The sequence below is a fragment of the Manduca sexta genome, unplaced genomic scaffold (assembly GCF_014839805.1).
Source record: "Manduca sexta isolate Smith_Timp_Sample1 unplaced genomic scaffold, JHU_Msex_v1.0 HiC_scaffold_53, whole genome shotgun sequence".
NCBI lineage: Eukaryota > Metazoa > Arthropoda > Insecta > Lepidoptera > Sphingidae > Manduca > Manduca sexta.
In genome coordinates, this window is record NW_023595330.1 from 507,657 (window position 1) to 530,259 (window position 22,603).

Genomic DNA, 22,603 nt, shown 5'->3' on the forward strand with positions numbered 1-22,603 from the left:
GGTGCAGCTGCAGCTTGCCGGAGCCGGATATACACACGGGCACTATGGCGCGTGGAGAGTGTAAGTCGGTAAGAAGGTGACTCACGGTCCGCTCGCCGAGCAGCAGACGCCTTGTCCTCCTCGTGCGGCCTCGGTGCAGCTGCAGCTTCTGCCGGAGCCGGATATACACACGGGCACTATGGCGCGTGGAGAGTGTAAGTAAGAAGGTGACTCACGGTCCGCTCGCCGAGCAGCAGACGCGCCTTGTTCTCCTCGTGCGGCTCGCAGCTGCAGCTTCTGCCGGAGCCGGATATACACACGGGCACTATGGCGCGTAGTGTAAGTCGGTAAGAAGGTGACTCACGGTCCGCTCGCCGAGCAGCAGACGCGCCTTGTCCTCCTCGTGCGGCAACGTGGCGCTGACCCTTCTGCCGGTGGCGGATATACACACGGGCACTATGGCGCGTGGAGAGTGTAAGTCGGTAAGAAGGTGACTCACGGTCCGCTCGCCGAGCAGCAGACGCGCCTTGTCCTCCCTCGTGCGGCTCGGTGCAGCTGCAGCTTCTGCCGGAGCCGGATATACACACGGGCACTATGGCGCGTGGAGAGTGTAAGTCGGTAAGCAGACTCACACGGTCCGCAGCAGACGCGCCTTGTCCTCCTCGTGCGGCTCGGTGCAGCTGCAGCTTCTGCCGGAGCCGGATATACACACGGGCACTATGGCGCGTGGAGAGTGTAAGTCGGTAAGAAGGTGACTCACGGTCCGCTCGCCGAGCAGCAGACGCGCCTTGTCCTCCTCGTGCGGCTCGGTGCAGCTGCAGCTTCTGCCGGAGCCGGATATACACACGGGCACTATGGCGCGTGGAGAGTGTAAGTCGGTAAGAAGGTGACTCACGGTCCGCTCGCCGAGCAGCAGACGCGCCTTGTCCTCCTCTTGCAGCTGCAGCTTCTGCCGGCGCCACACACGGGCACTATGGCGCGTGGAGAGTGTAAGTCGGTAAGAAGGTGACTCACGGTCCGCTCGCCGAGCAGCAGACGCGCCTTGTCCTCGTGCGGCTCGGTGCAGCTGCAGCTTCTGCCGGAGCCGGATATACACACGGGCACTATGGCGCGTGGAGAGTGTAAGTCGGTAAGAAGGTGACTCACGGTCCGCTCGCCGAGCAGCAGACGCGCCTTGTCTTCCTCGTGCGGCTCGGTGCAGCTGCAGCTTCTGCCGGAGCCGGATATACACACGGGCACTATGGCGCGTGGAGAGTGTAAGTCGGTAAGAAGGTGACTCACGGTCCGCTCGCCGAGCAGCAGACGCGCCTTGTCCTCCTCCTGCTCGGTGCAGCTGCAGCTTCTGCCGGAGCCGGATATACACACGGGCACTATGGCGCGTGGAGAGTGTAAGTCGGTAAGAAGGTGACTCACGGTCCGCTCGCCGAGCAGCAGACGCGCCTTGTCCTCCTCGTGCGGCTCGGTGCAGCTGCAGTTTTCTGCCGAGCCGGATATACACACGGGCACTATGGCGCGTGGAGAGTGTAAGTCGGTGAAGGTGACTCACGGTCCGCTCGCCGAGCAGCAGACGCGCCTTGTCCTCCTCGCGGCTCGCTGCGGTGCAGCTGCAGCTGCCGGAGCCGGATATACACACGGGCACTATGGCGCGTGGAGAGTGTAAGTCGGTAAGAAGGTGACTCACGGTCCGCTCGCCGAGCAGCAGACGCGCCTTGTCCTCACTCCGTGCGGCTCGGTGCATGCAGCTTCTGCGGGCACTATGGCGCGTGGAGAGTGTAAGTCGGTAAGAAGGTGACTCACGGTCCGCTCGCCGAGCAGCAGACGCGCCTTGTCCTCCTCGTGCGGCTCGGTGCAGCTGCAGCTTCTGCCGGAGCCGGATATACACACGGGCACTATGGCGCGTGGAGAGTGTAAGTCGGTAAGAAGGTGACTCACGGTCCGCTCGCCGAGCAGCAGACGCGCCTTGTCCTCCTCGTGCGGCTCGGTGCAGCTGCAGTTTTCTGCCGGAGCCGGATATACACACGGGCACTATGGCGCGTGGAGAGTGTAAGGCGGTAAGAAGGTGACTCACGGTCCGCTTGCCGAGCAGCAGACGCGCCTTGTCCTCCTCGTGCGGCTCGGTGCAGCTGCAGCTTCTGCCGGAGCCGGATATACACACGGGCACTATGGCGCGTGGAGAGTGTAAGTCGGTAAGCAGGTGACTCACGGTCCGCTCGCCGAGCAGCAGACGCGCCTTGTCCTCCTCGTGCGGCTCGGTGCAGCTGCAGCTTCTGCCGGAGCCGGATATACACACGGGCACTATGGCGCGTGGAGAGTGTAAGTCGGTAAGAAGGTGACTCACGGTCCGCTCGCCGAGCAGCAGACGCGCCTTGTCCTCCTCGTGCGGCTCGGTGCAGCTGCAGCTTCTGCCGGAGCCGGATATACACACGGGCACTATGGCGCGTGGAGAGTGTAAGTCGGTGACTCACGGTCCGCTCGCCGAGCAGCAGACGCGCCTTGTCCTCCTCGTGCGGCTCGGTGCAGCTGCAGCTTCTGCCGGAGCCGGATATACACACGGGCACTATGGCGCGTGGAGAGTGTAAGTCGGTAAGAAGGTGACTCACGGTCCGCTCGCCGAGCAGCAGACGCTGCCTTTTGTCCTCCTCGTGCGGCTCGGTGCAGCTGCAGCTTCTGCCGGAGCCGGATATACACACGGGCACTATGGCGCGTGGAGAGTGTAAGTCGGTAAGAAGGTGACTCACGGTCCGCTCGCCGAGCAGCAGACGCGCCTTGTCCTCCTCGTGCGGCTCGGTGCAGCTGCAGCTTCTGCCGGAGCCGGATAAACACACGGGCACTATGGCGCGTGGAGAGTGTAAGGCGGTAAGAAGGTGACTCACGGTCCGCTCGCCGAGCAGCAGACGCGCCTTGTCCTCCTCGTGCGGCTCGGTGCAGCTGCAGCTTCTGCCGAGCCGGATATACACACGGGCACTATGGCGCGTGGAGAGTGTAAGTCGGTAAGAAGGTGACTCACGGTCCGCTCGCCGAGCAGCAGACGCGCCTTGTCCTCCTCGTGCGGCTCGGTGCAGCTGCAGTTTTCTGCCGGAGCCGGATATACACACGGGCACTATGGCGCGTGGAGGAGTGTAAGGTAAGGTAAGAAGGTGACTCACGGTCCGCTCGCCGAGCAGCAGACGCGCCTTGTCCTCCTCGTGCGGCTCGGTGCAGCTTGATTTTTTGCCGGAGCCGGATATACACACGGGCACTATGGCGCGTGGAGAGTGTAAGTCGGTAAGAAGGTGACTCACGGTCCGCTCGCCGAGCAGCAGACGCGCCTTGTCCTCCTCGTGCGGCTCGGTGCAGCTGCAGTTTCTGCCGGAGCCGGATATACACACGGGCACTATGGCGCGTGGAGAGTGTAAGGCGGTAAGAAGGTGACTCACGGTCCGCTCGCCGAGCAGCAGACGCGCCTTGTCCTCCTCGTGCGGCTCGGGCGCGGCCGCGGCGCGCCGGTGCAGCTGCAGCTTCTGCCGGATGGCTTGCGACAGGTGTAACACCCAATCGAACTTCAATTGCATAGAGCGCTGTCGTTGTATGTTAGCTAAGTAACAGACGACGCGCTGTCACACTACGAAACAATGATTTATATTCCAAACCCATTCTAATCACCAAAGTTTGAATGTCAATAAAAAGTAAACACAAGCTAACAATCGACTCCATTTCGTTATAAACAACAGACAATAGTGCAAAGGCACTTAAAATTTACCTAACATCAAATATAGCTATAATGCCAGTATTAACAAAATCCAGCATGACTCACTTCCTAGTGTCAGTCTTGGTGGCAAGCAACAAATCCAGCCAAGTCCAGGTGACGTTGTGGTACTCGAGGGTCGGCAGCACCAGCGGCAAGTCCCGGACATCCTCCAGATTCTTCTACTTTGCTGCCTTTTGTACGCCACCCTCACTGGTACTTCAGGTATCTTGATGTATATGAATAGCTTGTTCTTTTCAGCACGCTCCTGTTGTTAAAGAAAAAGTGGTCATAAATCGATGAAAAAATGCACTTAATACACAAAGGTTCTAAGTGGCGTTTTAATGAAAGACTTGCTAATCTCTAATAAAGAAAATACCTTCATCTTCTCAACATCATCCTTGTCCCTCTTATCCCTCTTCACGTAGAAGTTGGAGTTTGAGTCTTTGCCCTTCTTCTTCATCTTCTTAGAGCCGGTGGAGACCAGGCTGGCGGAGGACGAAGGTCGTAACGTGCCCTCGGCCTCATCTTCCGCATCATCCATAGCGTCAGGGTCACGCTCCGGGAAGCAGAACTTTAGCATTGTGTTGAAGAACTTCTTTGTGAGACCTGGGATGTAAAAATATGTCATTTGTATAAATAAAGGAATAGAGAAAGCGAAAGAGATAAATAATTAGGGATTACATAACAATAAGTGATCACATTTAATACATTTTAAAAGCGATCATTGGTACTAAACTTTAGTGTAAGTAAGGGCCATAGTCGACCCAATTTTATGCAACCTATAAGATTATTAAAGATTTAAATTAATAATCTATTGTAACGTTAAAGTTTATATTAATTCTGCCAACGTTTGCTACTTCAAATATTATATCCTATTGGATTTTATAAGTCGAGTTAAACTTAAGGATACGCCATTCACTTCTATAATACAATTATAGTGTCTGGCGAATCAAACTATTATTTAATAGCCAGTGAAAATTAAACGCAAATGAAAACTATCTCGTTATACACATATAAATAAACACGAACTGACCTCAAAATAATTGGCATAAACAAATATTATTAACATGTTATTTAATATTTATTCAAGTGTAATTATATGTTTATTTTCAACTTGTAATTATATAAATGACACAATGTTTTGTTTTTTATAGCAGGTCACTTAACCTATTGCCAGAGGAATTTTGAGTCCAGCCTTAATGGAGTGGGAACTGGTGAGGAGAGTAACATTAGTCGCGTTTCGTCAGAATGTGTAGATCCGGTAATCATAGGCCGGCATAATTGTATCGAGTGGTGATTGATAATCATCTCCCATCAGTCGACACCATCCGGACCTCAATCCGCATACCATGAGGTAGTCACTACGGCCGTATAAAAAAGGGCTGCCAAGAATCTTACTCATCAAATCAGTCTCTTCACACCACGATATGGTAGATACTTACTTACACTTTTATAGTTTAAAAACAGGACTTATAACTACGTGCATAATTCTTGATATATTACTAGCTTTTGCTCCCGGTTCTGTCCGTTTCTCCGGCATCAAAATCTTATATGTTAATTAGGGCATTAGTCTATCTGTGTGTCATTACAAATCCATTCAGTGTTTGCATTTGCCTCAAACATATCAATTAAGTTAGAATGAATATTTATACATATTTATGTAATAAATTGTAATATAAATAAAGTATTTTCAAAGTATTCAATACAAAACAAAGTGCTAAGTAAATATTCTATTTTTAATAAATAAAACACACTTTAACCACAAAACCGCAAGAAAATTCTGATAATTATTCATTGAATAAATAATTTTTATTTGTTTTCTCTAGATAGGTTTGTTTATTTTTTACAAAAGGAAAAATCATGAACCTAAACTAAAATAAAATTGTCAATATTTGTTAGCTTTTTCCGATGACGAGGTATTTTAGATGTAATAAATGTAACCACAGTGTATAGCAACATACCTTCGTTCGAATCACGTTCAATTATAATTAAAGAGACAACTAGTCTTTAAGTTACAACATTTTATACTAAATTATAATATATGTAATGACATACCCCTTTCTACCTACCTTTACATTAATTATCTCACCTGTTTGTGTATGTTGCAAAAAGCATATTAGGCTTAATATTTATGAAAAGTAGAAATATCCAGGAGTGAACAAGTGGGCTCACTTATGTGACAGGCTCGCCCTCTATCACATTATGGGAGAGAAAACACGTGGATGCCTACTGCACTTCCTGCCTACCCTTTCTGTTTATTTGTAACAAACTGATGATATTTTTACATGTCACGAACTCACCAATCCGTATGGGCACGATGTTGACCTCGAAGTGTTCCTTGACGGCGATCCCCCCCACGGGCGGGCGGTCGCGGCAGAACACGCGCAGCGCCGCGCGCCGGGCCAGCGGCGCGCGGCCCGACGGCTCCTGCGGCACCAGCACCTGCGCCCCACCGCGGCATTAGGGGAGTGCACGTATGACGTCACAAGTGTTACACAACTTGAACTTACAACGCATGCATGATTATCTTTGCACTACTCAAACAGTATGCAAGTTGCACCTTGCATAACAATGAAATAGAAACTCGGCTTTACACGTAAACACTGATGATCCATACAAAAATAATTTGGTGGTGGAAGCCACATGCCCTCGTGGTGAGGTCCCTGCGCCCAGCAGTGGAACGAACACAAGCTGATAATTACAAAAATAAGTCAGCTTATAAATGTTCCACTACGCGGCAAGCTTAGGGCACTGTGGTGTCATCAAAGTATGGACTCTTAACTACACCCGCACTGGTCTAACTCAAGTAAATGAAAGATTGGGATTGAAACCAAAACACCAAACCAATTATCCGCTTGAAACGTTTGCATGAAAAAATTCAAATACGAAGTGGCACAATAATCAATATCATTTACATGGTTGAAAAAACTGTAAATCATTTATACGGAACATATTATTAAATTTATTATTTAGGAAGAAATTATTTATAGGGTATGCACTATAAATGTTGATTTTTTTATCATTTTTACAGATTATAGAATTGATTAAATTTATATATTAAATACTACACGTACCTCCGGGAAGGGCTCATTGGGCAGCAGATTTTTGACGCTCACGTATCCTACCTCCAACTGATGTTCCACTGAGTCATCAGACCTTGATGTTTTTGTGTATCTACATGAAATGAAAATTGTTTTAAAGTTAGACAAAAAATTATGATATAATATTATGTATAGTATGTTAAATATTTATAGATGAGTCCAGTAGAATTGTATTGATAATGTCAAGTTTACTTTAAATATAGTTACTGGATGTAAGGGAATCGTTTTTGAAAGTATGATGCCATATAAAAATACAATAAATATTGAGCACGTGTGACGCACAGGAAGTTGGTGAGCAGCAGGTCGGCGATGCCGAGCTGTCCGTCGGCGTCGGTGAGGCGCCAGCGCGCGCTCTTGAAGCAGATCTCGTTGTAGCGGTGCGGCGCGGCGGCGCGCACGGGCCCCCGCGCCCCGCGCGCCCCGCCTGGCGCCGGCCCTCGCGCCACGCGCGCACCATGGCGTCCAGCTCCTCGCCCAGCGACCACACGCACTCCTTGCACTCGTTCACCTGCACACGTCATCTACATGTTCACTTAGGCTCGTGTGTCGCATGTGTGCGCGAAACAGTCCTAATACATTACCGACTTCATTATTTTACCCCTTAATTAAATCCAGTTAAAAAACAACATATTAAAACGATATAAAATACATCTTGCAGTCATAACAAATCAATTATTAAAAAAAACACCAATCTGTTCAGTCTATTGTTTTACTATTATAGAAAAAAAACACTAACGCAACTTTAAAAAAAGAACGCATGAAAACAAAACAATACGTACCTGATCATCGAGACTTTTCAACTCGGCAAGAGCGACCGGATCGTTGCCAGTGATCGATCTATTCTTCAGATAGTACTCCTTCTCCATGCGCCGTAGTCTCGCCAAAGATTCTCTAACCTAAAAACCAAAAATAAATCTTTTATCCATACTTTATCAATCGATAACAACGCAATAATACAAAATTACCCGTAAACCTTTCGGACCTATTGGCATTGGGCTTAAGATGCAAAACTAATACATCATAGATATTATCTTTGTTTCAAGCATTGTAACATTTGAGTGCAATTATCGATTGTTAATGACGCCAAAGATTAAAGTTTGAATCCGATGTAGCGACTGTCATTTCTTACAATCATAAAAAAAGGTTCACAAATCCATTGTTCACTATTATTTAGTACCTGCGTCTGCAGCTTGTGTATGAGGTGCCGCGGGTCCTGGTCCTGGTGCAGCTGCAGCTGGAAGCGCATGCGCGCGCGCCGCTCCAGCGTGCGGCGCCGCTCCGGCTCCACGTGCAGCACCACGTTGTTCACCACGTCTAGCAGCATCGCGTACTAAACGCAAATATACATTACAGATGATAGAACGAACGTTAATTTATACCCGATTCGCCGAGATGTCTTCACAAAGAAGTTCATATCATGTGTGTCAGTCAACAAAACGTAAGTCATAATTAAAGATTTTTTATAAGAAATATCTATATTGGAGATATCAAGTTTGATGATGGTAGAATATTTGTATCACCCCGAATAGCAAACATCATAATATGTGGTCGGTATCCTCACCCTGTAAGGTGTAAAACCCGTCATAGTAGCCCACTTATGTCGCGTTCCGAAATGATAAGCCTGCCTATATATGATTTCAAACAGGCAGGCATTTTTATGTTAATTGGCGAGAGGTAACCATCACTTACCATCAGGTGCAATATCACTTCACCGTCCCCGTTAAGTAATAAGTACAGTTGAGTACCTGCAGCGAGTTGGTGCAGACGTCGAGGTCGTGGTGCATGAGCGTGAAGGAGTCGTAGGGCGGGTGTGCGTGCGGCCAGCCTGCGCCCGCGCCGCTCAGCGGCTCCGCCTCCTCGTGCGACACGTAGTGGAACTCGCACGCGCAGCGCGACACGATGCGTTGTAACTACACACATAATAACACATTTTTAATATAATGCGTTTGATACATTTATTTATTAGACGAAATTATAACATCAATTACAGTTAATACTAATACGATGCTATAACTAATATACATATTAAGTCCTTAATTGTTATAATTTACAATCATTTTAGTTTTTTTCTACACACTTATATGCTGCTTCAGTTAATTTCGGTAAGTTACAATTAAATACATCAACGTCCTGTGATATAATATTCAAAAATGTAATAGCCCGTGTTAAAGGAGAGTAGGGAGATAGATTAGTCCTGCCAGCAGGCACAACAAACAACTGCGGACGGTGACGAGAAAAAACGTAACTGTTAGGTACAGACAGTTTAATTGCTGCTAGCACATCAGGTTGGTGGGTCCACCCACGCAGAACTTTCCACAGATATTTAATTAGTGAGACTTCTCTCCTTACTTCCAGCCTACTATATCCAACCATACCCATTACAAATAATCTCGGATACATAAGCGGGTAGTAGGGGTACACTCCAAATTGTTTCAGATATAAAAAAAACGTGTAAATTTATTTTGAATTTTTTCTACCATTAATATGTACATGGTTAATTAAAAATGGCACGGTTCTCACTGTAACTTTGAAATCGATATTTCGATAATACTCCAAAAAATCTTTCTTCCGCATTTATTTTATCTATAAAAATAGCAGTATTAAATATATAAACCAAAATTGTACGTTTGAATTTTTTCAAGTTACCTGAGCGAGTCCCGTGTCAGCACTAGGTCCGACAGTGCGTCCAATGACACCGCCGGCGGAGTGTCCGCTGCCCACGAGACGCGGTACATCAGGTAACGTACTGATTTCGGTGCCTTGCCATCGCTCTTCAATTTCTTCCACCGATACCCATTGGATGTTTTCTGTTGACACCGAAATTCGAGTTACAGAATGTGGATGGAAGATATTCGAATGGTCGCCGATAAATCAAAGTGTCGGTAATTTTTATAAGTCGACACTGATTTATTAGACACATGGACTTCTTTTTCCTATACATTTACAAAAACTGTTATTGTGTTTTAAAATAAAACACGTCTACTTTGAAAGGAAATTATGAGAGAGCAAGTATTTATTCAGTGTGAGCAGATAAAAAAAAATACATTGTAATTCCCACATATTAACGTGTTACAAATGAATTATTTTGTAACATGTTTAGTATTTAGATTTTTAAGAATGTGAAATTGTGTTTAGAGTCCAGTAACATGTATGAGAAGAGTTCTGTCATATGACGTGAGAGGTGTGCGCGTGCGTACCGTGCAGGCGGCGCGCGTCGGCGGCGAGCGCGGAGACGGTGGCGTAGTACTGCATGGCGGAGAGCGCGCCCGACCACGCGCTGGCGGGCGGCGCGCGCCGCACGCGCTGCCGCACCTCCGCGCGCGCCGCGCACACCACCACGTACCCGCCGCTCTCGCTGCCGCGCAGCGCCACTTGCGAGTTCACCAGCTCGACTGCATCAACAAAACATAATATCATCATTTATCGATTAATCTGACACGTATCAATATATAAAAATATTCGAATTCACGAATTAAAAATCAAATCGATTCTTTTCCTGTGAATTAAAATAGAATAGATTTTTATTACTACAAATTCAAATAAATAGAATGAACCGTAAGATTGGTTAGCATATGGAAAAATTGAACATTTGTAACCCAATACAATTCCAAAAGATTTGAATTCCTAATTCCTTATTTGTGCTTCACCTTTAAATAATCATGCGCTATGCAGCACTAAATAATTAATGAAGTACTGACTAAGGCACGCGGTGTGCGAGTTGTCGTCGTCGAGCAGATGCCTGTTGTTGTGCGCGTGCGGCGCGGCGGGCTCGGCGCCGCTGAGCTCGTCGCTGAACACCACGGGCGCCTCGCCGCCCGCCTCCGCCACCAGCGCCGCCAGCATGCCGCCGCCGCACGAACCCGCTCCCGCGTTGATCTGGGAACACGAACAATGTATTCAATATGAATAGAAACTATAGGCCTTAGTCCACCACGCTGGCCTAGTGCGGATTGGTAGACTTCACACACCTTCGAAATTCCTATAGAGAACTTCTCAGATGTACAGGTTTCCTCACGATGTTTTCCTTCACCGTTAAACGATAAATTCACAAAGAATACACACATGATTTTTTAGAAAAGTCAGAGGTGTGTGCCCTTGGGATTTGAACCTGCGGACATTCGTCTCGGCAGTCCGTTCCACATCCAACTAGGCTATCGCCGCTTTTTCTAATCCCTCTCAGTAGTAGAGAAGGCCCGTGCTCAGCAGTGGGCGAGTATATAATACAGGGCTGATATTATTATTATTATTATTAGAAACTATAAAAATCAAAATTCTATTTTTATACTATTACCGGTGCTCTTTCATAAATATAACATGTATTTATCACTTATCGGTCTCATAATAAATGTATAGTTTACTTGCCTACTTTATAAGCCTACAAATAAAAAAACTAACACAAAATACTGAATTTACTTCCTTGTCGATTTAAATTACGATTAAGTAAAAAAAAATTAAGATATCCAAATATACGATTAAAATACAATTATGAGATACTTTACTTGAGACGATGTCGATGGCGGTGGTGATATGACATCGGCTTCACGTTGATGTTTAGGTGAGGTGGCCGGCTGTTCTTCCTCTTTTAGAGCTTTGGTCGATAAATTTTTCTTTAATTGCTGTTTGAAAAAATATATTGTATATCTATATACTATTATATAAAGCTGAAGAGTTTGTTTGTTTGTTTGTTTGTTTGAACGCGCTAATCTCAGGAACTACCGTTTCAAACTGAAAAATTCTTTTTGTGTCGGATAGCCCTTTGTTCGTGGAGTGCTATAGGCTATATATCATCACGCTATACCCAATAGGAATGGAGCAGTAATGGCTAATCTCAGGAACTACCGATTCAAACTGAAAAAATATTTTTGTGTTGGATAGCTCTTTGTTCCTGGAGTGCTATAGGCTATATATCATCACGCTATGACCAATAGGAGCGGAGCAGTAATGGCTATCTCAGGAACTATCAGTTCAAACTGAAAAAATATTTTTGTGTTGGATAGCTCTTTGTTCCTGGAGTGCTATAGGCTATATATCATCACGCTATGACCAATAGGAGCGGAGCAGTAATGGCTATCTCAGGAACTATCAGTTCAAACTGAAAAATTCTTTTTTGTTGGATAGCTCTTTTTTCCTGTAGTGATATAAGCTATATATCATCACGCTATGACCAATACGAGCGGAGCAGTAATGAAACATGTTGCAAAAACGGGGAAAATTTATTAGTTTTGAGAGCTTCCGTTGCGTAAACGGTTAAAGTTATGCAACAATGATGTATGACGGGATTGTTCCTCTTGAAAAGTTCTACAAAAATATATTATAAAACAAAGTTCCTCGCTGCATCTGTCTGCCTGGACGTGTTAAATTCAAAAACTACCCAACGTATTAGGATGAAAATTGGTATGGAGACAGTTTGAGACCCCGGGAAGAACATAGTCTCCCGGGAAAATATATAGCGTGACTTTTATAACGGAAAACTTTAGCCCGGAAAACTTTATAACGCGGGCGGAGCCGCGGGCAAAAGCTAGTTTTTTATATCGATATTTATAAATCAATTTGAATATCGATAATTTGACAAGTCAATTAAGACTAAGTACAAAAATTCAAGTTATAGAAAAAAAAATTGCAAGCAATATGGTGCTAAGTACAGTCAGTGTACCTGCGTCTTGATGTAAGTGTCAATGAGCGCGAAAGCGAGGTCTCGGTTGAGTTTGGTCCAGGCGCCGCGCAGGTCGTGCACGGCGAGCCGGTGCGCGGGCGCAGCCGCCCCGCCGCCCGCCCCGCCCGCCCCGCCCACCGCGCCGCACGCCGAGCGACCGTACGACACGCGCCGCACCGACAGGCAATAACACTTCTCCATCGTAGCTGGCGTCAACGCTGACAGCTACATGCAAAAAACGCAACCTTTTAAAAAATACATTCCTATCAAACAAAAAGTTTTTTAAGGGTTTTGTGGCTATTTCGAAATAGGTTACATACAATACGTAAAATTTCCGCTTTATAATAAATTGACCCTAGACCAAATTCTAAATTGAAATTTGTATTCAAATTATCGATCACTGTTCATAACCATTGAAACAAAGATTTCGTGAATATCGATACATCGTCTAAACGATCAAGACATATCCGCAAAAGAACTCTAACTTACTTCATCACCCTCCTTATCATCATTGGCGGAGGCGAGCGTCTTAAGCCATATCTCAGCGTCCGTGATATCGCAGTTCATGTACCCTGTCGTCCAGTTGGCGCGAGGCCGACGCACGAGTCCGTCCGTGGTGGGCACTAGGGTCAGCCGATGTTTGGAGCCGCAGTTCACCCGAGCCCCGAGGACTTCGATACCGCGCTGGAGCGATGATGATGACCAGTAGCACACCTAAGTGGATGATGGTTATAAATCAATAGTTACATTGTGGGGAATATATGTAATTGGTGTTTGGAAAGTCGATAAATTTCATTTTCATCTCCAGTGATTTTCTTCTCAAAATCATCTAAGGTAAATACGTATAATAACAGTCAACAATTGCCAGCTGAGGTATTTTTACACTACGCCGAATTTACAATTAAATTTAATATATTAAAATCGATTAAGTACGATACACGCTGCAACTGAAACAAAAATGAATATTATACCTGCAAATTATGTAGAGTGACGGAGACACTGACGCTGCGGTAGTGCCGCGAGAGTTGCGGCTTGCGCGGGCGCACATTGCCGAACAGTCGCCCGCGACGAGTAGGCCGCGTGATACCTGACAGTATCAGTTTCAAGCTCTCGAACCACCTGATCATATCGATAATTGAATTTTATTCTTATAACAAACGTATTATCGATTAAAAAATAGTACAGAAATAACTTGCCTGAGAGTACTACCGTACAACAGAACAACAGGTCCGTATGGGTCTTTATCGCTCGACTTCGTTTCGATACTTAAATGCAGATCGAGACCTTGCGACCGAAATGCTCGGTACGAATCGTGTTCCTGGAAATTAACATCGATTGATAATTAAACGTGCTATTAAAATCAGAGTGTCGTTTATTAATAAAGAAATTGATACATGAATTATTAAGAAGTTGATTTAAACATCGCAAAAATCAATCTCGGTAAGATGAACGAGATGACTCAGGCGCGTTATGCTCCATTTATTTTTTATACCATTCACGAAAAAAATACAGGATTTTTTATATTTTTATTTTAATTGCTTTGACAGATAAGAGTTTGCCGTTCGCCTGATGGTAAGCGATATGACCGCCTATAAACAGTGGGAACACCTTCCAACACCTTGAATTTCAAAGTATATGGTATTCCACTGGCTACAAATAATAAAAATAAAGAATCCCTTCACATGAAATCAAAATCGATATAATTTGTAGTATCGATGGCCGCCATGCCCGTACCTGGTTGCTGGAGTACTCGGGCAGGCGCGTGGGCGCGCAGGGCGCCACGGCGTGGTGGTCGCGCGCGTCCGCCACCGTGAGCCAGCCCAGCTTCACCGCCAGGCGCAGCGCCGGCACCACCACCACGCGGCAGTCGTCGTACTTGCTGGCCGTGCGCACCAGCACCTCCAGCGAGCCCAGGAACCCCAGCTTACCTGACCGACGTAACAATGGAATTATCTACCATTTTTTAAAAGGAAGTGAAAAACCTAAAGGCTGAAAAATACTTTACAAATCTAATATAGTTTATTTAATAAAAAATAAAAGTAAAATCACTCACCTACTACTAAACTTTCTTAGATATTTCGTTTTTGATCCCCCCTCTCCCTTTCTCGAACGATACTTAAAACTCCATTTTTCATCCTTACAATCATTCTACACACTTCAACTAACCATTAGTCCAATCCAGCACGAGGTCGGTCCACGTGACCTCCATCTCCTCGGTAGTGTTGTACGGGTCGAGTGACACGTGCAGCAGACACGTGAACTTAGCGCAGTTGACCGTGAGCCGGCCGTGCATCAACAAGCGGACCTTATCCCACCAAGCTAGCGGAGCTGATGGGTCCAATGAGGGACGGGATACTTGGTCGAATGCTGGCAACAAAAATCGTTTTGAATGTCGAATATAAAAAAATATATATTAAATTATATATAACCGGTAACATTTTATGACTTTACTTATATTCATGAAACGTTATGGAAGATTTATGTTCAACTATTGCACATATATTGTAAGTTAGTTAAAAGGAATTTTTCGATGCGTACGTAGTTAAGTAAATAACCCTTCCCAATCTATAAAATTAGCAAGTATATTGGAAGATTCCTAAAATTTTACTAAACAGTGCAAAAATGTTACCCTCATAATTAACTTTAGTTTTAAACACTTACACAGGTTACAATGAGCGATAACCGGCTCCCAGCAAGGTCCGAACGCGTAGCTGTACTCGGCCATCTCGCAGCAGAGGTCGTAGTACCACTTGAGCGGCATCATGCTCCGCTCCAGCTCCACCTCGCCCCAGGGCTCGCCCTGGTTTATCACCACCGTCCGTACCGCTGCAGATAATATCAAGTGGTAGGACAATTTGTAGTTATATATACACCAGGTGTGGGCCTGTTCGACTGGAGTTATACCACAGATATAACTTTAATAAGTTGTAATAATAGGGTAGTCTCATTTTTTGCATTATATTCTGTCATATTCTGTTGTCAGCTACCTGATAAGATCACTGTTGAATTCCTAAATTGCGATTGAAAAAGACTGACTGTTTTGAAGTAAGGTCATTACTCAATATTAGGTTAGGTATAGTTCTTGTGACACTGTGATTTAGATGTGATGTTATGCTCTCTGACCTCTTGGCGGCGGCATCTCCTCGGCGCCCATGAGCGTGCCCCACATGCGCAGCTCGCTCATGTTGAGCAGCGGTTGCGGGAAGTCTCTCAGCAGCAGCTGCCACTGCGAGCACGTCAGGTTGATGCTGCGGCACCACAGAGTCGAGAACTCCACACCGTCTTCTGGCCACGGACTGAAACAAACAAAGATAACATATGAATATTAACGTTCTTAAAAAAGGTACAACTGTATGAAAATTTAAGAACACAACACGTTACATAAAACTTTAAAGGCAGAGAGTAGTATCGATGGTAATGAATTATTAAAATCGTTTTTCATAAATGGAGAGAGATTAATCTAATGATTTTTTCTTTATATTTTGCATAAATTAATTAACACGGCAATCTATTCGTTGTCGTATATTTGCCAAATGAACTAAAATGCACGAATTGTTCGTCGATATATTAATTATTTAATTTGCATGTGGACCTGTCGACGTCGATCTCCCTGAGGCGTCGCTTGGCGTGGTCGGCGCCGTGCAGCGCGGGGTCGGCCAGCGCCAGCAGCGTGAGGCGCGCGAGTGCGCAGGCCACGAGGCGCGTGCGCGGCGGCGGCGCGGCGCGCGAGCGCTGCACGTAGATCTGCGCGTCCTTGTGCCGCAGCGCCGCGTACAGCTCCTCCACCTTGCCGGCCGGCAGGAACAGCTGCGGCGCGCACAGCTCCGCCACCTACACACACCAACATTACAACCTACACGCAGCACTCAACCCTCAGTAACTGACTAGAAATAAGGATACCTAATAACACAAAAAAAACATACCCTAAAAAAATGTATGTAAATTTATAGCAACTACATATAAAAAAGCATTCTGACCTTAGCATCCAGCATGGTGCGTCGCTTCTGGCTCTCCTTGTACTCATCCTCCAACAATTCGTAATTGTCACGCAGTTTCACTTCAAACGGATCATCGCTCATTTCTATCAGAAGCTCTTCGATCTATAATCATAATATTTTTTTACACCATTAAAAAAACTCGCACTAAATTTTTTTTAAAAATATAACAACATTATAATATAACATACGTAGCCCTACGAATCGATAAAAATTACAAATATACTATCGAATTACTGTTTTTTTCACTGATCAATGTAATCTACTCATCAAGTTAAAGACACAACGCTACTATATAACGTACCTTTATATGCAAATCACTGGGCAGCGGACTGTCGGCAGTAAACGGTTTCTTCTTGATGCCGTGTACCATCTTAACCCATTTAAACAGCGAAACGAAGTCTCCTTGCACCGCCTCCGCGAATCGATGTTTGTACGGGAATATTACCCGAATCGAGTCGATGTTCACGGCCCTGTGAAATAAATACAAGCGGGTTAAAATCTCAGGTTATACACAGTCACACAAATATACGATATTAAAGTCGACATTTATACAGATACGATGGATCTATGCTTTTTATTTCATGAAATTAATGGAATAAAAACAGGAATTAAATTGCTTTTACAGTTTACTTCACAAAACAGTTTAAGCAATTCTTTTCGACCCAAATTATCGACATCAAATTTCCCTCCCTATCAAACGTCATCGACTCACCAAACCTTATTCCAAGTAAGAAGGAAGCCCTCATTAGCCTTTCTTTCCACGCGCACTTCGTGATCATCCGTCGCGCGCTCCATAGAGTAACCATCGACAGTGATCATCTCTTCTCCATTCAGCACCATGTGTAGTTTGCTCCAGATTATTGATAAACCGGCTTCATGGTCGTAGGATATCGTCATATCGTCTGACAAAATTAAAGACAAATATTACATAGATGAGAACATGATAATTCTAGGTGGATGGGTTATATTGTAACCTAGCTTTGCCAAGCACCATCAAAAGAAACCAATAATCTTAAAAATACCTAATACTATTCGGCAAACGCAAAAGCCACTTGTTTGTATTGAATATTTCGCAAGGCGCTATTGGATTAAATACATCTTATAACTACGGCGGCAAATATATTTAATATGTCTTGATTTGTCGATAAACTTCCTTTAAGAAAAGTACTAATCGATTTTGATAGGTTTTAAAACTCATTCATAGACACTACTCACCAGTCCCAAAAAGCATATTATTCTGTTCAGATAAAATCAATCCCAAATTGGTTTCGCCTTTAAACGAAACTCGCCAATCTATCGCTCTCTTTCTTACCGAATGCGTATCGATATTGCGGTCTCTTTTCAACTCTCTCAATTGGTCCCTAAAACCTCTTATAGCCCTTACAAAGGTCAATATCTTGAGATGCAGGTTCGCACTCCACTCGAAGTCAACATTTTCGATGAACTGAAAGTCGAGGAGTGTGGAGTACCTCTCTTTTGAGGGTACTTGTTCTATCCTGGCCAGTTTCACGTGGAAAAACGTGGTCGGTATCTCGTCTGATCTTTGGCATTGCATGTTCCCTGTGAACATATATTTTTTTTAAATATACTCGTATATAATTATCGACATCCTAAAAAAAAATTGCTGAGCATTAGTTCATTATTATTATTACTTTTTAACCGACTTCAACAAAGGAGAAGGTTCTCAACTCGACTATATGTTTTTTTTTGTCAATAATTTTAGGCAAGGCAATGTGAACCTAGATGGTTCAATAGTGAATGTATCAGTCACATATTTTATTCAAAAGGATTTGGCATTTAATCTCACATACATTACAATGCCTCTTACCTCTATAAGGCACCATGTCCACCACCTTCAGCCCCGACACAACAGCACCAGACTTGCTGACCGTCTTCTCCAGGGTCACCGCATCTATCCTCGTCATCAGGCACATATTCTGGTTTACTATCAGGAACAGATTGATATGAGACAGCGCTACGTTCACGGCTATGTTCAGAGGAGTGTCGGTAGAATCGATAGGTATATCTCGTTTGTGAGGGGAAGTGCTCCTGTACTGGTCTATACACTCGACCAACGAGATTATTGTTTCAGCGATGGTTGAACTCCATTCGAGACGCAGGCAGTCCATCATTGCCTCTACCTGTTGTGAAAAAGTCTTCAAATTAAGTTTCATAATGGTAATATATCATTGCTACTACATAATATTTTGCTAAAATGCGTAATATTTATAACATTTTTACCAGCATGTCAATAAAATGGATATTTCAAATCTAACATCGAACAACGATGCTGATTGGCGGATACTTAAAATATGACAATAAATTCGATTCATCTCAAAAATTACAATTTATAAACGATATTCAATATCATATTCCATAGCATGCAAAGGAAATTTCCCCCATACCTTAGAGTCCCTAGGCCCATGGCTGCCCCACTTGACCAGCGCCACGGCGAGTAGCGCCGAGCCCCACGCGTGCTGCCTGCGCGGCGGCGCGTCCTTCAGCAGCAGGCACCCTGGACCCGTCGCCAGCCAGCCTCCGTCCACCAGCAGTTCCGTGCTCCAGTGCCGCGACCCCACTACCAGCCGTGCCATAGACGATTTGTACGCTTCTTCTGTATCAAATTGCATGTCGATAAAAATAATATTTGAACGATATAATATTTAATATTTTATTTTTTCAAGTACGTCCTTGAAAATTAAACTATGCATAATATTATTTATAGTACCTCTGGTGTCGAGCAGCTGGTCGAGTTTGACCTTGACGCCCGCGCAGCCGGCGGCGAGCGCGTGCGCATGCGCGAGACTCGCGTGCAACGTAACCGCGCGCAGCTCGGCGCAGCCCTGCACCACGCACGACGACACCACGCGCGCCAGCCACACCGACAACCCGCCCGCGCCGCCGCCGCCGCCGCCTACACATAATACCGTAGTCAACACTGATCGAATGGGGCGAAAATCTTTGTAACATTCACATGTATTTAGGAATGTGCAATTCTATATATTTCTAAATGATGAGTTATATTGCTAATATATAATAGTATGCACAACTATCATGAGGCGAATATACTACTTATCTGATTACAAATCAATCATTCAGTGTTCATCGTTAAAATATTTATAAGGAAAACGGGTACTAACGTGTGGCAGTTTCTTTGACTTGCAACGGTCTGCTCCTCGCCATCTTCTCTCTGACTGTCGTGTACCACTTGAACACGCTCTTGTGGTTGTACGTGATATTTAATGTACTTATGATTAAGTACAAATTCAGTACGGCTTTTTCGAGCTGTAATAAAATGAGACCAGTTCATAAAGTCATTATATTTTTTAATTCCCTCATTAAATTGAAAAGTAACTGAGGTATATCCTCCTAGTAGAGTAGATCCTACCGCAATACAGATGCTTGTAATATATTGGCAACGTCCGTCCGTTTATTATCGTATCCGTCAAATCTTTACCGAGTGCAACATAATAAGCTCAACTCAGCTACATACAGACTCATTACTATACTTTATGACTTTAGCATCTAATATAAATATACTGTAACCTTAGCATCTAATTTGAGTTTGTTCAAGAAGAGCAGCGTCTCGTCGTCGGTGAGGAGCTGGTACTGATCCATCTGGAAGGCGACGTATAACTGCGGCACGCTTAGAATGTGGCACCCGCCGTCGTCCACGTGCACTGACGCCGCGCTGAATCTTGAGTTTACCTGGATAGGAGAATATTGATGGGGGTCAGGTGATTTTGCTACAAAATATATGGCGTTTTTCTAAGAAGATCCGCTCTGTATACTATGAAACTATCAAAATCACTGCTTACCCTTTTCCATACTATCGAAATCAGTTGGACTGCTATTAATTTCATTAAAAATAGATGAACTCACTTGTAAACTCTGCAGAGACATTTCGAAGTTTGTGCGTGTAATTTTGTCGCAGCATCCAATTTTTGTTGTGTCTATCCTTAAGCTAAAGATCTGGAAAATAAAAGATGTTTTAAGACATTAACAAAAGCTGTTTTAACAACCAACAATTAACAATCTATAATTTATCAAATGATATAATAACATTTATTGTAAGTTGGTAATTAATTAGCATGACAAAACTCGATACCTTTGGTATAACGGGCGACAGTCTCGGTATGACAGTGGCTATATGGTCTTCGGCATGGTGCGCGTGCGCAGGTGCACTCCTGCGTCTGCTGCGCTTCACCAGGAACTGGTAAAGCTCGTCTTGGAATGTTATTACTGTATTGCTGATCGACGCGTGGATTTTCTGTTGGATTTCTTGTTAATTAACACCGAAACCAGGCAATTATGTTATTTTGAGAAAAAATAACTGATATAATTATATATTTTTGGTCTCTCACTACACATATCCAAAATAATTGTCTTTCACATTTTGAATCAAATGCTACACATTCTGTTTAGAGACCAACCCACTCACTGTGCACTAAGACTGTTAAAAATACCCTGCACTTACCTCAACATTCAAGGGTCCATCAGCCTTAACAGTCCCTTCAATGAGCAGACTGCAAGCAGCCTCCCCGAGGCACTCCCCACTTCTCACAACCCTGGCGGTAGCATCAACCAGCTTGGTACTGAAGACCAAGGCGCGCGCTGGCCCGCCTGCAGCGCCGTCCGCATGGATTTCTGACGCCATGGCGTGAATGGAAAACGGATTCTCCGGGTCAGCGTTGTGGATGATGATCGAGGCGTTGAATATATGCACGCCCATGAACTGGTGGACAATAGTATGTTAAAGTAATTTTGCTGGTGGTAGGATATATTTTATATCCGCCCGGATAGAGACCACTGTACATAAGGTGTCAAAACGCGCCATAGCGGCCGCCGTAAGCTTACGTGGGACCTGGTGGAACCGGATATACACAGGTATATCCGGTTCCAACAGGCCGGCATAATTATGTCGACTGCCGAGGGGTAATGTTTTTTCTGTCAGTCGAAATTCTATTGGACTCCAATCCATTTCCCATCAGGTGCAGTGGCGTCACTTTGCAATGCAGATATAATAAAAATCAGCTTTTTTTATTGTGACCAAAGGCAGACAAGCTAAAGGTCCACATGATTGTGCATGGTCACCATCGCTTAAGGACTTTGGTAATGCAGAGGGCACAGCCAAGCTGCCTATGTTGAAATACATGAATGTTGTAATTATTAATCTTTTCACAAAATATTCTATGAGTAGTACTTATATATTTCTGTGAGAGCAAAATGCAACATTAACCGTCAATAATAATAAAATTAAATAAATTGACATTATAAGTCAAGCTTATGTGAATGACCTACACAGTGTGCAGTGAAACATAATTCAATTCTTACTAAGAAAAGTTTATGGTGTGGGTGTCAGCCATCAGCAATATTATTGAAATAAATTCCAATTGAGGAAACAATAGTGTTAATATGTGTATAATATTATGTATTTAATAAATGTCTCTCTTTAGTTTGAGTGTTTAAATCCATGCAGGATAAAATTTAAAGTATCTAAATATACTCCTACAAAAGAAAATATATATGTATATTTTGATTGAAATATTATCATATGCCATTGGATATCTCAGGTTTAGATTACCAGTTGAACCAAACAATTATCAAATAGGTCATTAGACATTCTTAGTACCCAAAACACTAAGTCTTGATGGTTCTATAATTATAATTAGGATAATGAGACTCCTAATGAATATAATATGTAACCTACTTATTGGAATTACTATAACCTCATTTGTACATAATATGATGATAGGCTCACGTCCTATCACATCATGGGACAGAACACATTTAGCAAAAAATGTGTGCCCTGATTGCATTTCTGCCTACCTCTTCAAGAATAAAGGTATGATGTATGTTTAATTATTATCAGCTCTAGTCTAAAGCTAACATAATATGTGAGCTGTGACTAATTGGCCCAGAGTTTGAACCCTAGATTATGCAAGATTGTGATATTAATTCTGACACTATTTACTTGAGATTGTGTCCCCCAATGGGCTAGACATGAGGCATTCAACCAACCATAACGGCTAATCCAATTTGTTACCGCTATTTGCTTTACAATTGTATTCCATCACCTCACACAGATATTAATAGGAGTAGGAGGAAATAGGAGATTGACCTAAATACTACATACCTGAGCAAA

The 22,603-nt window shown here is 44.1% G+C and overlaps 2 protein-coding genes across 2 annotated transcripts in view; both read right to left on the minus strand.

Moving 5' to 3' along the window:
* Nucleotides 1-3,768: 3,768 nt before the first annotated feature.
* LOC115451002 (protein KIAA0100) lies at nt 3,769-21,193 on the minus strand (the record flags this gene model as incomplete). The annotated part of the gene is given in 35 exon segments (XM_037447030.1): nt 3,769-3,900; nt 3,903-3,971; nt 4,083-4,312; nt 6,007-6,148; nt 6,781-6,880; nt 7,090-7,196; nt 7,199-7,315; nt 7,587-7,703; nt 7,985-8,137; nt 8,553-8,717; nt 9,454-9,614; nt 10,005-10,199; nt 10,506-10,683; nt 11,307-11,423; nt 12,461-12,685; nt 12,950-13,174; nt 13,432-13,579; nt 13,657-13,778; nt 14,195-14,388; nt 14,627-14,827; nt 15,122-15,286; nt 15,584-15,756; nt 16,053-16,291; nt 16,438-16,560; nt 16,760-16,928; nt 17,171-17,360; nt 17,674-18,018; nt 18,287-18,599; nt 18,864-19,072; nt 19,187-19,372; nt 19,599-19,743; nt 20,005-20,166; nt 20,341-20,430; nt 20,567-20,728; nt 20,936-21,193. Coding segments are annotated over 35 exon segments (6,027 nt in total), but the record flags the coding sequence as incomplete, so codon positions are not given.
* A 761-nt stretch (nt 21,194-21,954) lies between these two features.
* Nucleotides 21,955-22,603, minus strand: part of LOC119193428 (mediator of RNA polymerase II transcription subunit 13-like) — a 20,391-nt gene continuing 19,742 nt past the window's right edge. The window contains exon 17 of the mRNA XM_037447025.1: nt 21,955-21,966. Coding sequence (XP_037302922.1) covers nt 21,955-21,966 — 12 coding nt within the window. The remainder of the gene's footprint in view (nt 21,967-22,603) is intronic.